We start from the raw sequence: 14,556 nt of genomic DNA, 5'->3' as shown, positions 1-14,556 counted from the left end.
TAATGTGAGCTCTTGGTGTACTCAAAAGACACAGTAGAGCTGGGCACGGTGGCGCACGTTTATAATCCCAGTGCTTAGTGAGGCTCTCAGCAACTTAGTGAGACCCTGTTTCCAAATAAAGTATAAAAAAGGTCTGGGAGTATAGCCTAGAGGTAGAAAAGCCCCTGGGTTCGGCCCCCAGTACCCCCCCAACACACACATGACACAGTAAACATAATATATGAGACAGTGCTGCTGGTATAACATGGCACAGTGTTTTACAGGAAAAAAAATTTTTTTGCGATACTGGGGATGAAACCCAGGAGGCATTACACTTCTGAGCCATACCCTCCAGTCCTATTTTTTATTCTTTTTTTTTGAAACAGGGTCTCACTAAGTTGCAAAGGGCCTCACTAAGTAGCTGAGGCTGGCTTCCAACCTGCACAATCCTCCTGTCTCAGCCTCCCAAATGCTGGAATTACAAGCATGTGCCACCACACTAGGCTTTATAAAAAACTTTTTTATAAGCAGAAGCAGCATGCTCTAATAATTGAAAATACAGTATATATAAATACACAAACCTGATTATAAGCATAGTCACTTATAATCAGGATCAAGTATTATGTACCAAACATAATTGTATGTGTGATGCTTTTATATAACTGGAAGTGTAGTAGGTTTACATTGGCATCACCATAAACACAAGTAATGCATTGCACTAGGTCATTACAACAGCTATGTCATTAGGCAAAAATCATTTTTCAGTTCCATACAATCTTACAGAACCAGTGTTGTCATTGTCACATATGTGGTCCGTCTTTCACCAAAAATGGTAATGGAGCTCATGACTATAAAGTGATACGAAAGCCTAATACTGAATCCAGAGAATTCTAACATTAATGCTGGGCAGCCAGAGGACAGAAGGGTAGAGTGTGATGGAAACCAGAGGAAGAGTGTTTCAAGGATCCAAATGAGAAGTTATGTACATTCACTGCATTTACCAACATGGAGGTCACTGACAAAGCTAACTTTTCATAAAATGATTTGATATGTTATGGCATGTCTTCCTTTACAACAATTTTCAGAGAAAACTTCCCTCCTGATTTCTCAATTATCTTCCTTACAAAATTAAGAATAACTACAAAGTTCTATAGACAAAAATTTTGCTCCTGTTTTTGGTAACAATATTATTATGCTCATAAATTTGCTGTGGAATATTTTTACAATATTTTCCTCTTTTAGAAACCTAGTATTTTTCTCTGTAAGTCTTCAAAATTTCAATCACCCAATTAACTTTAGCAAATTAACAAAATACATGCCATTACATAAGCTGTCATTACAAGACAACAAACATTTCTGAAATCAGTGGTTGTGCCAGACATGAAATTCAAGTTCCTCTACAATGCACTTAATTACTTTATGAAAACATATTATCTTCAACCACAATCACTGAATTGGTTGACAGTAAAAAACTGAAAATTTAAAAACTTAAATGCCTATAATTCTAGTACTTGGGAGGCTGAGATTGGAGGATCGAAGGTTTACTGCCAGCCTCAGCAACTTAATGAGGTCCTCTGCAATTGAGTGAGACCGTTTCCAAATAAAAAAATAAAATAGAGCTGGGGGTGTAGCTAATTCCCAGTACCTCTTCTCCCACATACACACAAAAAAGAAAAACAGCGATGGAAGAAAGGATGTGAGGAAATTGGGTTTTGGGGACCGATGAAACATCTAATCCTGAAATTTCTAACCAAGTATCTTAAAAGGTTGAGTTTTGTGGAGCATGGTGGTACATGTTTGTAATCCCAGTACTTGGGAGGCTGAGACAGGAGGATTGCAAGTTTGCAGCCAGCTTCAGCTACTTAGTGAGGCCTTCTGACACTTAGTGAGACCCTGTTTTAGAATAAAGAATAAAAAAAAAAAAAAGGGCTGGGGTTATAGCTGGGTTCAATCCCCAGTGCTGGGGCCAGGGACGGGAGGGAGTTTAAACAATATCATAGTAGGTACTTACAGTCTAATTCTAATATTTGTTTACTTATTTTGCAGTGTTATAAATAAAGACTGACCCCCCCCCCCTTTCAAGCTGCCTAGCACCACCTCCAAGTTGCCTGGTACCTCATGTACCCTTTAAATCCAGACAGGGTCTCTTTAAATTGCCCAAACTGGGCTTGAATTTGTGATCCTCCTGCCTTAGCCTCCCAAATAACTCAAGATCATGTGTACATTTCCACACCCAGAAAAAATATATTTCCACAAATATATGCCTATAACTATATCTCTTCTGTGAGCAATAAATACACAAAACCAATTAGTACATATTTACATTAACATTAAAATAAATATGCATCAAGAAATATATATACTATTATAGCAGCGCTGCTTGCAATAAAAGTTAAAAAAAAAAAGAAAAGAAAAATAGAACAGGGACCAGGAACAGTGGTGCACACTTGTCACCTCAAAGACTTGGGAAGCTGAGACAAGAAGACCGTTAAGTTTGAGGCTAGCCTGTGCGACTTTGCAAGCTCTACTTCAAAACAAAAAATTAAAAATGCTGGGGATATAGTTCAGTGGTAGAGTGCCCTAGAGTCAATCCTCAGTACTGCAAAACACATACACACATACACACACCACTTAACAACAATGATCAACACTTTCTTATTCTTCTATGACTGCTCCCTTAGAGTCCTTGCTTGTGGTAGGAAAAAAAAATTTACCCTTAGAGAAGGATACATTTAGGGGAAGTGATGTTCTGAGAAAAGAGAGGAGTCTTGAAAGTAGAAAGGGTGCTTTAAGAAAAAGTAGGTAAGTGTGTTTAAAATCGATCATTCTAAAGATAAGGAAAAGTAAAGGGCTGGGAGGGAAAATACTTAAAGAGAAAAGCCAAGGATAAGAAAGATTAACACATTACAGGAGTAACATTGTGAGGAGAGGAGATGGCTGTGCAGGTTTTTCTTTTTATGGTAATTAAGTTTTCAGTGAGGAGAAGCATAGCTGAAACTAAAAAGTTATGCCTGACTTTGGTATGATAATTAGATGAGTTATCAGTCTCTCAAAGGATTTTGAGAAAGATCTACATTGTTTTATGCAGAATAGTGGTAGGTCAGTAACTGAGCAAAGTAATCCTCTAGTCTCCCCTGGGAGCAGGGCTTTATTTTTGGTTTTGGGTGTATGTGTGTGTGTGTGTGGTACTGGGGTTCCTGAAAATCCTTCTACTTCCGGGCTACACTCCCAGACCTATTATATATATATTTTTGGAAACAGGGTCTCTTAAGCCAGTGAGGCTGGCTTCGAACCAACATGATCCTCCTGTCTCCGCCTCCCAAGCGCGGGGATTACAAGCGTGCGCCACTGGCAGGGCTTTGTTTTAAAATTAGAGAACCTCAGAGCCGGGAGTGGTGGTGCATGCTTGTAATCCCAGCATCCGGGAAGCTGAGACCGGAGGATCATGGTTCACAGACAGCCTCAGCTACTTACTTTAGGCCCTCTGAAACTCAGTGAGACCCGGTTTCAAACTAAAGAATAAAAAATAGGGCAGGGGTGTAGCTTGGAGGTCGAATGCCCCTGGGCTTCATCCTCAGACCCTCAATAAATAAATAAATAAATAAATAAATAAATAAATAAATAAATAAAATTAGAGAGAACCTCAAATGAAGTTAGTTCTAGCTTCATCATTTTATTCTAGAAATATGGGGTTCAATCTATTGCATTTGGTAGCTACTACCAAATTTAAAATATAAAATTTTAAATTGAAATTAAAATTTAATTTTAATTTAAAATTAATGTTGCGTTAAAGCCTTAAGACTCAAAGGGAATATGGAGAATAGAGAAAACTTAAAATAACTGTTACTGGTGGCAGTAGTAAGGGGATTAAGTCAATTTCCTCCTTAGCAGCCAGGACAGTGGTTTATGCCTGTAATCCCAGTACCTAGGAAGCTATGACTGGAGGATCACAGGTTCACAGCCAGCCTCAGCAACTTAGTGAGACCCTCTGCAACTTAGTGAGACCTGTTTCAAACTAAAAGAAAATAAAGCAGGGCTGAGAGTGTAGCTCAGAGGTAGAATGTCCCTGGATTCAACCCCCAGCACCTCCCCCACACCTTTCTTACCTATCTTCCAGCTACTAAATATCAAGCTGTCCCAGACTGATGCTACATCAGATAACAAACAATACCTCATAACATATACTATACAGTGTTTACAGAAATACCTGTTGCCATTTAAAGCAGTACCATATACTAGACTAGAAAGAGCTAAAGCTGGATGAGTTCCTGCTCTGCCTGTAAGTGGATGTAATTAGGTATACCTCAGTGATTTTTTTAAAAGCCTATTTCCACATCTAGAGCTAGATTAGTTTATTGTGAAAAAACTTAATATGACACCAGAAAGCCAGGCACACATTCTAACAAGAAATAACAGACTGATGAGCCCTGGATCACCTAAACAGCTACTCCAGAAGTCTCACATGCCCAGTTTAATGTGTCACACGCATTTCCCTTCCCAACTAGCTCTAGGCCCCAACCTGTCACTCTCATACAAATGAAAATGAGCTGCCTCTATCCAAAGTCTCAGTTTTGGTTATCAACCATCTCACTATCCCTTCCAGGTTTACGTATGCACAAATGTATGCCTAAACACACAGGCCTTATTGTCCAGAAACAATTGTACTAACTTGGTTTCTTTTGTGGCAGTGGAAACACTGAACTTCTCTTATTAAAACATGATTCTCTGAAAGTACAGACTGAAAGTTTAATAGTGATTTATGTGAGTAGATTCTAATCTAATAATCTAATGATGGTTTTAATCTTTTTCACACCTTATTTTCCTGTTTTCATCTTACATATATATACTTCTATTTAAATCACAAGCCAGGCATGGTGGCACATGCTTGTAATCCCAGTACATGGGAGGCGATGACAGGAGGACAGGTTTGTGACCAGCTGCAGCTACTAAGTAAGGCCCTCTGCAGCTTAGTGAGACTCTGTTTCAAAATAAAAAATAAAATTGGGCTGGGGATGTAGCTCAGAGGTAATATGCCCCTGGGTTCAATCTTCAGTACCGCAAAATAAATAAATAAATAAATAAATAAATAAATAAATAAATCACATTTTATTTACAGGTGCTAAAAGATATGAGGCAAATAGCCATGTTTTCTTAGAAATATATATTACTATATATAGTAGTATATATATTATAGTATATATATATGTTAGGTGCTAAGTAATTGAGTAGTGTGATAGCTTTAAAAATATTTTCATTTTTCCTTTTCTATGCACTTCACATATTTTTTAATTAAGAATAAGACTTAAGTCTTATTAAGACAAGTATTAAGACTAAGATCAAAAACAAGAACATTAAGTGGTCAAATAATTACTAGTAGCTCAAGAGAAGACAAACATTCTTCAGAAAAACTGGCTGAAAGTTATACTAAGAAGTCCTTTAAGAAGAATACTTGCTCTCACATACAACAAAAAATAAGAAGAAGATATTAAGAACTGTGTTTCAAGCCTTCTTAGAAACAATCTGGATGTATCTGTGACTTCCAGCCCTGTGTAGGGTAAGGGTAAATATATAAGAACCTGGAAGAAAGCTTTGAAGTGAGCATCCTCTTGAACGGTAGTGTTCTGATCACTTGGGAGGAGAGGGAACAGGCTCTGAAGTCTCACCCTTTCACAAATCACCTTGTTAGGATGGCCAGGTAGAGGTGCTGAATTGGCCCCGGGAGATATCTGAGAAAAAGAGGGAGAAGAAAAGGATAGTTCATGGCTAGCCACACCAACATGGAGAATCATGCCAATGAAGGACAGTGGATTTTTTAGTATTTGATGATTCTGTTAGCAGAAACTGGAAAGAAATTAAAAATTAACTTTTAACATTAAAATATAAGGAAGACAAGTTTGCCTATGGCAATGGATCTGTCTTACGAAAACTGAGGAAAAAAAGCACAGCTCAAGAACACCAGGTCCTTCTGGTTCCCCAAATACCTATTGGTATCTTCTCTGTTGGTATATTCTAAAATCCTAAAGGTCAGATTTCATATCAAGAAAAGTTGATGTTAAAAATCACAGTAAGTACAGCCAGGCGTGGTGGCGCAAGCTTGTCATCCCCGTGCTTGGGAAGTTGAGACAGGAGGATCACACAGGTTCAAAGCCAGCCTTACTTAGTGAGGCTCTCAGGAACTTAGTGAGACCCTATTTCCAAATAAAAGTATAAAATAGGTCTGGGAGTATAGCCCAGAGATAGAAAAGCCCCTGGGTTCTACCCCCAATACCACACACACACACACACACACACACACACACACAATCTAAGTACTTGCCTAGATTAAGACTAATGGTTTTTCTCATTCTTTTAGTTAACCTTCCAAATGATCATAAGGAAGATGAGACATTGGACAATATTTGTGGCAAAACTTCTATAAACTATCATTCATACACACACACACACATATATATGTATATGTATGTGTGTGTGTGTGTGTGTATGACTGTACACAGTATGATATACAGTAACTTTTTATTTAACTGTGGAGATCTTCACTTTACTCAATACAAACTTAGAAACTTTCTTAAAAAATAAAGGACAAAGCTGGGCTTAGTGGCACATGCTTGTAATCCTAGCATTTGGAAGGTTGAGACAGGAGAACTGCAGTTCTAGGAGAGCCTCAGCTACTTACTGAAGCCCTTTGCAACTCAGTGAGACTCTGTTTCAAAAAAAAAAAAAAAAAAAAAGGCGGGGCGTGGTGGCGCACGCTTGTAATGCGCACACTTGTAATACCCGCGCTTGTGAGGTGGAGACAGAAGGATCGCACAGGTTCGAAGCCAGCCTTGCTGGCTTAAGAGACCCTGTTTCCAAATTTTAAAAAATATATAAAATAGGTCTGGGAGTGTAGCATGGAGGTAGAAGGGTTTCCAGGAACCCCAGTACCACCAAAAAAAAAAAAAAAGGACTGGTGGTGTAACTCGGAAGTAGAATACCCCTGGGTCCCAACCCCAGTATATATATAACAAACACACAAACACACACACACACACACACACACACACACACACACACACACACACACACACACGACAGATTATAAGCCCAAAGTAAATGACTGCATCTTTTAAATGCTTGACATGCTGATTCAGCTAGTAATCCTAGCTACTCGGGAGGCTAAGGCAGGAGGATCACAGATTTGAGGCCAGCCTGGGTGACTTAACAAAACCCGTCTCAAAATAAAATTAAAGCCGGGCATGGTTGCCCATGCTTGTAATCCCTGCGCTTGGGAGGTGGAGACAGGAGGACTGTACTGGTTCGAAGCCAGTCTTGCTGGCTTAAGAGACCCTGTTTCCAAATAAAAATATAAAGTAAGTCTGGGAGTGTAGCCCGGAGGTAGAAGGGTTTCCAGGAACCCCAGTACCACAGATAAATAAATAAATAAATAAATAGGCTGGGAATATATCTCATTGATAAAGTACCGTTGGGTTCAATCCCCAGTACCAAGGGGGAGAAAATAGTTCCAAGACTTGATTAATGGGTTAATCCCTTAAACACATAGAGAAATGTATTAAATCTACAGCATTTAAAAAATCATGAATATCAACTGTTCCATATATGTAACAGTGAAATTCTCTTTGGAGGTTAAGATTTTTAGACTTGTTTGTCCCTATACTAAATATCACATACTTTTAACATTATCTTGTTTTTAGAATTTCATTGCTTCTTCCAGTCTTACATTTAAGTGTCCATTTGACGATAAACACTAAATCAGACAGAGAAAAAGGTTTCTGTCTCCAAAAAATATGTTAAAAAGAAAAACAAAAGTAAACCACCATACAATATTACTACTTTTTTTTTTTTTTAAACGGGTCTGGAGATGGAACCCAGGGGCATTTGACCTCCGAGCTATACCCCCTGCCCTATTTTTTATTCTTTATTTTGAAACAGGGTCTCGCTAAGTTGCGCAGGGCCTCACTGAGTAGCTGAGGCTGTCTGTGAACCACGATCCTCCAGTCTCAGCCTCCCCAATGCTGGGATTACAAGCGTCAGCCACCACACCCGGCTCACAATATTACTACTTTAATAATAATAATAGGCACCAGAGATATGGTCAGTTAACTAGAAAAATACAGTAGTGTAGTTACAAAATTGTGAAATGTTCAGTGTGGCCAGACAGGAAGAAGCCAGAGAGAAAGGCAGGGACAGACCATGATATTGAATGCTCATTATATTAATTTCACCAATGTAATAACTTTCCTAGTCCTTTCATGACTTGTTTCTGGTTTGCCACAGGTCTGGTAAACAGTTAACCATGACCACTGACAAGAGTAACAATACTCTGAAAGATTCTCCTAAGAATAAAAGCAAAACATGAGGAACAAAAATAAATAAATACATAAATATTAGAATTTGTTAGTTACCTATACAAAAAATTTTGGGCATAAGCTAAAGTTTATCTCTGTACTGCAAACATGAATGTGTGCATATCCTCTACCACTATGCAGTAAACATTGCTGAATGAAGGAATATTTACTGATTGTCCCCCATAAGCCAAGAATTATATAAGACAAAGATAAAACTTGGATCCTAACCTCAATAAGATTATTTTAACTAAGAAACAAAACAGATGCTAGCATCCAATTATAGTATAATACTTAAATGCTGTAAGGCAAAAGCTAGAACACAGGAATCCTGAGTTGATCTGAGAGCAAGATTCAGAAAAGGTTTCCTAAAAAGGATGTACTTCATAATTCCTGGTTTTTCAATCTGAGTGCTTTTATCATTTCAAAGCAATTCTCTCTCAAAATGCTTGTTTTAAGTACATTTAATAATCTTTCTAAAACCTCCTTACACTTTTAATTTGCAAAGTAAGTAATCTTTGTATTATGTTTTAATACAGGCACTTGGCCTTTAACAGTTGTGCCTAAACAGTACTACAAATTGCTAATACAAGTAGTCTGGGAAAGAGAAATCAAGGGGTCAGACTTCTCTTTAAGACTTCAGTTACATGTAAAAAATGGGCAATCCTGGCTCTTGTGGCCTTAATAATTTGCAAGCATATCCTCTCGTACTCACAATAGCTTTCTTTGACCAGAAGTTCCATTTGTCTGTTAAAAGGGAAGACAAATAGTCTTCCACAAATAACAGTGGAAGAAAGCTACATTCAAATCCTATAAAGTCTGAGACAAAACCTTAGATGGGCTTGATCAAAATCAGTGCGCACACTACAAACATAAATACTTCATGTATGTATATATGTGGTAGGACCACTATCCATGTTAAGAGTTCCCCCAAGATTCTACCTCCGGTGTGTATCTCCTGTAAAATTCCTTGATTTTATGTGTGGACAGGACTGTGAATATGATGATTTCCCATGATTAGATTGAGCCATATGCCAAAGTAGAATATTTCTAGATATAATCAAGATTTCAAGTCAGTCACTTCTAAAATTGATCCTGGGTGGGCCTGATCTAATCAGAGAAAGCACTTGAAAGAAACTGAAAGGTCTCCTGCCAACTCCTCAAATTATTCTGCAGTATTGTGAGAAGACACACAAAGGGGTTAATAGCAGCAACCTGAGGGAGGCCTCTAGGAGCTGAAGCAGCTATCAGTTGACAGCTTGCAAGAAAATGGGGGAAAGTTCTACAATCAAAACCACCACTTTCTTCCCCACACACAGGGGCTTGAAAGAGGACACCAAGTCTCTGATGAAAGCACAGCTCCATTCTGTAAAACCCTGAGCAGAAGGCCTAGAGGCTAACTCATACCTAAATTGTTTTCCTTTTTTTCCCCAGAACTAGGAATGGGACCCAGGGGCATTCTACTTCCAAGCTACACCATCAGCCCTATTTTTTATTCTTTATTTTGAAACAGGATCTCACTGAGTTGCAAAGGGTTTAAGTAGCTGAGGCTGTCTGTGAACCATAATCCTCCTGTCCCAGCCTCCCCACCTGGCTTATTTATTGTTTTGAAACAGGCTCTGAGTTGCAGAGGGCCTCACTAACTACCTGAGGCTGGCTGAGAACTGCAATCCTCCTGTCTCAGCCTCCCCAATGCTGGGATTTCAAGCATGTGCCACCACGCCTGCCTCATACCTGGATTCTTGATACATACATTGTAAGATGAGGTTTTATATTTTGAATTTGTGGCAATTTGTTACAAACAACAGAAAATTAACACAAGGTGTATATATAAAAAACTAGAATAAAAGTTATTTTATCAAACTCAAGGAAAGTTTTTCAATTTAATTATGAAAAATATAAATTATGACTTTTTACTTGAGTACTATAATAGTTTTTAAAACCTCAATCTGATAATAGCTAACTACATACCACAAACTGAATTGGAATTACCAATGTTACACCCTGTACATCAGGTTTAAATGACTTAAAGCCACATACCTCAGAGAAAGACTGAAATCATAACTTGAAAGCAAGTCTACCAGACACTAAAGTTCATACTCAATTCACTTAACAACCTTCTAGTTTAAGACTTCAAATGTCACATTCTGAGACTGGAGGATATAACCAAAGAAGCCTTAGCTACTAAGTGAGGCCCTTTGCAACTCAGTGAGACCTTGTTTCAAAATAAAGAATAAAAAATAGGGCTTGGGGAACACAGCGTGGTGGCACATGCTTATAATCTCAGCATTTGGGAGACAGAAGGATCTCAGTTCGTGGACAGCCTCAGCTACTTAGGCCCTTTGCTACTCAGTGAGACCCTGTTTCAAAATAAAAAATGAAAAACAGGGCTGCGAGTATAGCTCAGAGGTAGAATGCCCCTGGGTTCCATCCACAGTACAAAAAAAAAAAAAACAAAAACAAACAAACAAACAAACAAAAAACCCCAAACAAGTCATATTCTTTTTCCCCCACTAAATGTCACATTCTTTATAATCTAGTTTGGTTAGATTTAAGTAGGCCTTATGGAACTAACTTCTCATAAAGTTTCATAAATGACTATTCCACAAGGCCTACTTAGTTATTTTAAAACAATAAACATATTCCCTTATAAACTGTTTTAGATATATGTTTTCATTAATTCTCCCTTAGTTAAAATTACTGAAGTTATATGCCCCTGAACATAGATACAATAGTATTTTTGTCTAGTCTGGCAACTGTTGAGCATTACACAGATTTTTCTAACTTCAGCCTACTCAGGATGCAACCTGCACTTGAAAATGCCATGGCAACATCCCCAAGGGATTATTTATTTATTATTATTATTATTATTATTATTATTGGTGGTACTGGGGTTCCTGGAAACCCTTCTGCCTCCGGGCTATACTCCCAGACCTATTTTATACTTTTTATGTGGAAACAGCCAGGCTATGCTATCATATCAAAGCGCGGCTGGCTTCGAACCTGCGCGATCCTCCTGTCTCTGCCTCCCAAGTACGGGGATTACAAGTGTGTGCTACCACGCCCAGCAATTTTTTTGGCAGTACTGAGGATTGAATCCAAGGTTATTCTACCTTCAAGCTACATCCCCAGCCCTATTTTTTATTCATTTCTGAAACAGGATCTCACTAAGTTATGGAGGGTCTCACTAAGTATCTGAGGCTGGCTGAGAACCTCAGATCCTCCAGTCTCAGCCTCCCAGGTACTTGGGATTACAAGTCTATGTACCACCATACCCAGCCTAGAACTTATTTTTAAGGTTATTTTACATATAACTGTATGATCAACCTAGCATAATTGAAAAAAAGTTTCACAAAACTAATGTTTACAAAAAAATCTTAACTTTTTTTGGGGGGAGGAGGGGTACTGGGGTTCCTGGAAACCCTTCTACCTCCGGGCTACACTACCAGACCTATTTTATATTTTTATTTGGAAACAGGGTCTCTTAAGCCAGCGTGGCTGGCTTTGAACCTGTGCAATCCTCCTGTTTCCGCCTCCCAAGCACAGGGATTACAAGCGTGTGCCACCACACCTGGCAAATCTTAACCTTTTAAGCACCAATACTTTCCTATTTTAGGACATCTGTTTAATGTGACCTTTCTGTTTTGGTAACTATAATATAACCGACAATTTAACCTTTTCCTTCGAGAGTGTTATCATCAGTTATTGTGCTAAAAATACCATTTTAGGAGACATTGTCTAGATTTTGTCCCTTCTAAAATTGTTTCTGATGACAGCTTTGTTCTTCATTCATTTACATTTTTCTCATAATGGTCAGATAGTGGATTTGCAGGTACATGGCCTCTAGGCTAGTGTTAAATAATTGTACTTTCTACCAAACAAGTTGCTCAAAGGCCTAAATTCTCCAAACTGGCCAGTAAGGGGAACGGGGGTGTGAGGGGGAGGCGGGGAGGGGCTGCACGAAGGGGGTTGTTTACTGTTACTAGCAGCATATACCAGGGATGGTGAAAATCACTCATAAAAAAAGGGAAATGAGTCCGGAATGGTGGTACATGCTTGTAATCCCAGCATTTGGGAGGCTGAGACACAGGAGGATCAGTTTGAGGACAGCCTCAGCTACTACTTAGCAAGGCCCTTTGCAACTCAGTGAGATCCTGTTTCAAAATAATAAAAAAATAAGGATGGGGGTGTCACTCGGAGGTAGAATGCCCCTGGGTTCCACCTCCAGTATTTCAAAATAAATAAATAAAATAAAATAAAAAGGGAAATGAAACAACAGATGAGTAGTCAAGTGCTTTCTGTTGCCTCTATCATGTCCTTACTCCTCCAGGTCCAGATCTCAGTATCTATAAAATGAAGTCATCAAATCGAAAATGTTTAAAAAAATCTAAATATTTTTGCTGCTTCCACAACGACAAATTTTAATCTTGTGGGAAACAGATTTTATTGACAGTTTAAAAAGCATACCTAAACTGGGCATAGTGGTGCATGTTTGTAATCTCAGTACTTGAGAGGCTAAGAGGAGGATCACAGGTTTGCTGGTGGCCTCATTAACTTAGTGAGGTCCTCTGCAACAGACTTTGTTTCTAAATAAAAAAATAAAATAGGGCTGGGAGTATAGTTTAGATGTAGAATGCCCTTATGTTTTATCTCTAGTAATACACACACATGCACACACGCACACATACCTATAATTTGCATCAATAATCTTTCTTAATAAGTGAATTATAGATGGGCATGGTAGTGCATGCTTGTAATCCTAGCAGTTAGGAGGCTGAGACCAGAGGACTGAAGTTCGCGGAAAGCCTCAGCTATTTAGTGAGACCGTGTTTCAAAATAAAGAATAAAAAATTGGGCAAGGGGTGTAGCTCAGAGGTTGAATGCCCCTGGGTTCCATCCCCAGACCCACCAAAAAATAAATAAACAATAATAAATGAATTATAAGCTGAGCATGGTAGCACATGTTTATAATCCCAGTACTTGGGAGGCCAAGACAGGAGGATCTTGCAGGCTTAAAACCAGCCTCAGTTACTTAGTAAGGTTCTCAGCAAATTAGTGAGACCATGTTTCCAGATAAAATATAAAATAGGCTGGGAGTGTAGCCTAGAGGTAGGAAGCCCCTGGGGTTCCATCCCCAGTACCACACACACACAAAAGTGAATTATATGTTTGATATAGAAATAAATCTTACAATGGTGTGACATTCTGACATAAGATTGATTAAAGTTAAGATGGTGGAAAAGTCACTGTGCTCAGGAAAAAAGGTCTTTGACTTTCAGTCTGATTTCCAGGACAGTAAGTGTAATATTTATATGCTTGTAGCACTTATATGCTACAAGTGTTCATATGTCATTTATAATAATACAAATTCATGCCATGTATCTGTAATCTTTAATCAGATAAACTTTGAGGTTATACTCTAAAATTAGGTAAAAGCAACATAAAAATATTAATCATAATGCAATAATAACAATTTAAGAGAACTAGAAGTTAGCTAAATGTTTAATAAGGATTTAAGTAAAACTATGGTACACTTGTGCTTGGTGAACTCTTATTACACAACCATTAAAAAATAGTAAAAAGGTGTGGTGCCACATGCTTGTAATCCCAGCATTTGGGAGGCTGAGACAGGAGGATCATGGTTTGTGCACAGCCTCAGCTACTTAGGCTCTTTGCAACTCAGTGAGACCTTGTCCAAAATAAACTAAAATAAATAAATAAATAAATAAATAAATAAATAAATAAATAAATAAAATAAATAAATAGGGCTGGGGGTGTAGCCCAGAGGTAGAATGCCTCTGGGTTCCATTCTGTCTGTCTGTCTGTCTGACACACACACACACACACACACACACACACACACACAGAATGGTGGAATATACCTGTTATCCCAGTTAAATGCAAGGCTGAGACAGGAGAATTGGAGATTTGAGGTTAGCCTCAGCAACAGTGAGGTCCTTCAATAACTTAATAAGATCATTTCAAAATTAAAAAAATAAAATAGGGGTAGAGTGTAGCTTGTAAGTAGAATGTGTCTGGGTTCAACCTCCCGTACTAAAAACAAAAATAAAACTAAAAACTATAAAAAATAACAGTACCACTAATAAAAATACAAATACTACTGTGAAAGGGGCACAAAACCAGATAAATGCTACGGTTGGTCTTGGGTTAAATACTTCGACTCTCATAAATTTGAGGTAAAATTTACCTTAGAAGACAATGTAAGAACTCTCTA

The 14,556-nt window shown here is 38.2% G+C and overlaps 1 protein-coding gene across 3 annotated transcripts in view; it reads right to left on the bottom strand.

The window, feature by feature from the left end:
- Positions 1 to 14,556, bottom strand: part of RNF38 (ring finger protein 38) — a gene marked incomplete at both ends in the record, with an annotated part of 130,077 nt that overhangs the window by 46,816 nt on the left and 68,705 nt on the right. The window contains one exon of one of the 3 annotated variants that reach the window (XM_080709602.1): positions 5,556 to 5,705. The exons of 1 other annotated variant lie outside the window; for it this stretch is intronic. In XM_080709602.1, coding sequence (XP_080565728.1) covers positions 5,556 to 5,705 — 150 coding nt within the window. Of the gene's footprint in view, positions 1 to 5,555; positions 5,706 to 14,556 lie in introns of those variants that run through there. One more of the 3 variants, XM_080709604.1, reaches the window with a different exon arrangement.

Source organism: Muscardinus avellanarius (genome assembly GCF_963383645.1).
Source record: "Muscardinus avellanarius genome assembly, chromosome: 13".
NCBI classification, from domain to species: Eukaryota; Metazoa; Chordata; class Mammalia; order Rodentia; family Gliridae; genus Muscardinus; species Muscardinus avellanarius.
Note: the sequence above shows the minus strand (reverse complement) of the source record. Positions and strands in the feature narration are given on the sequence as shown.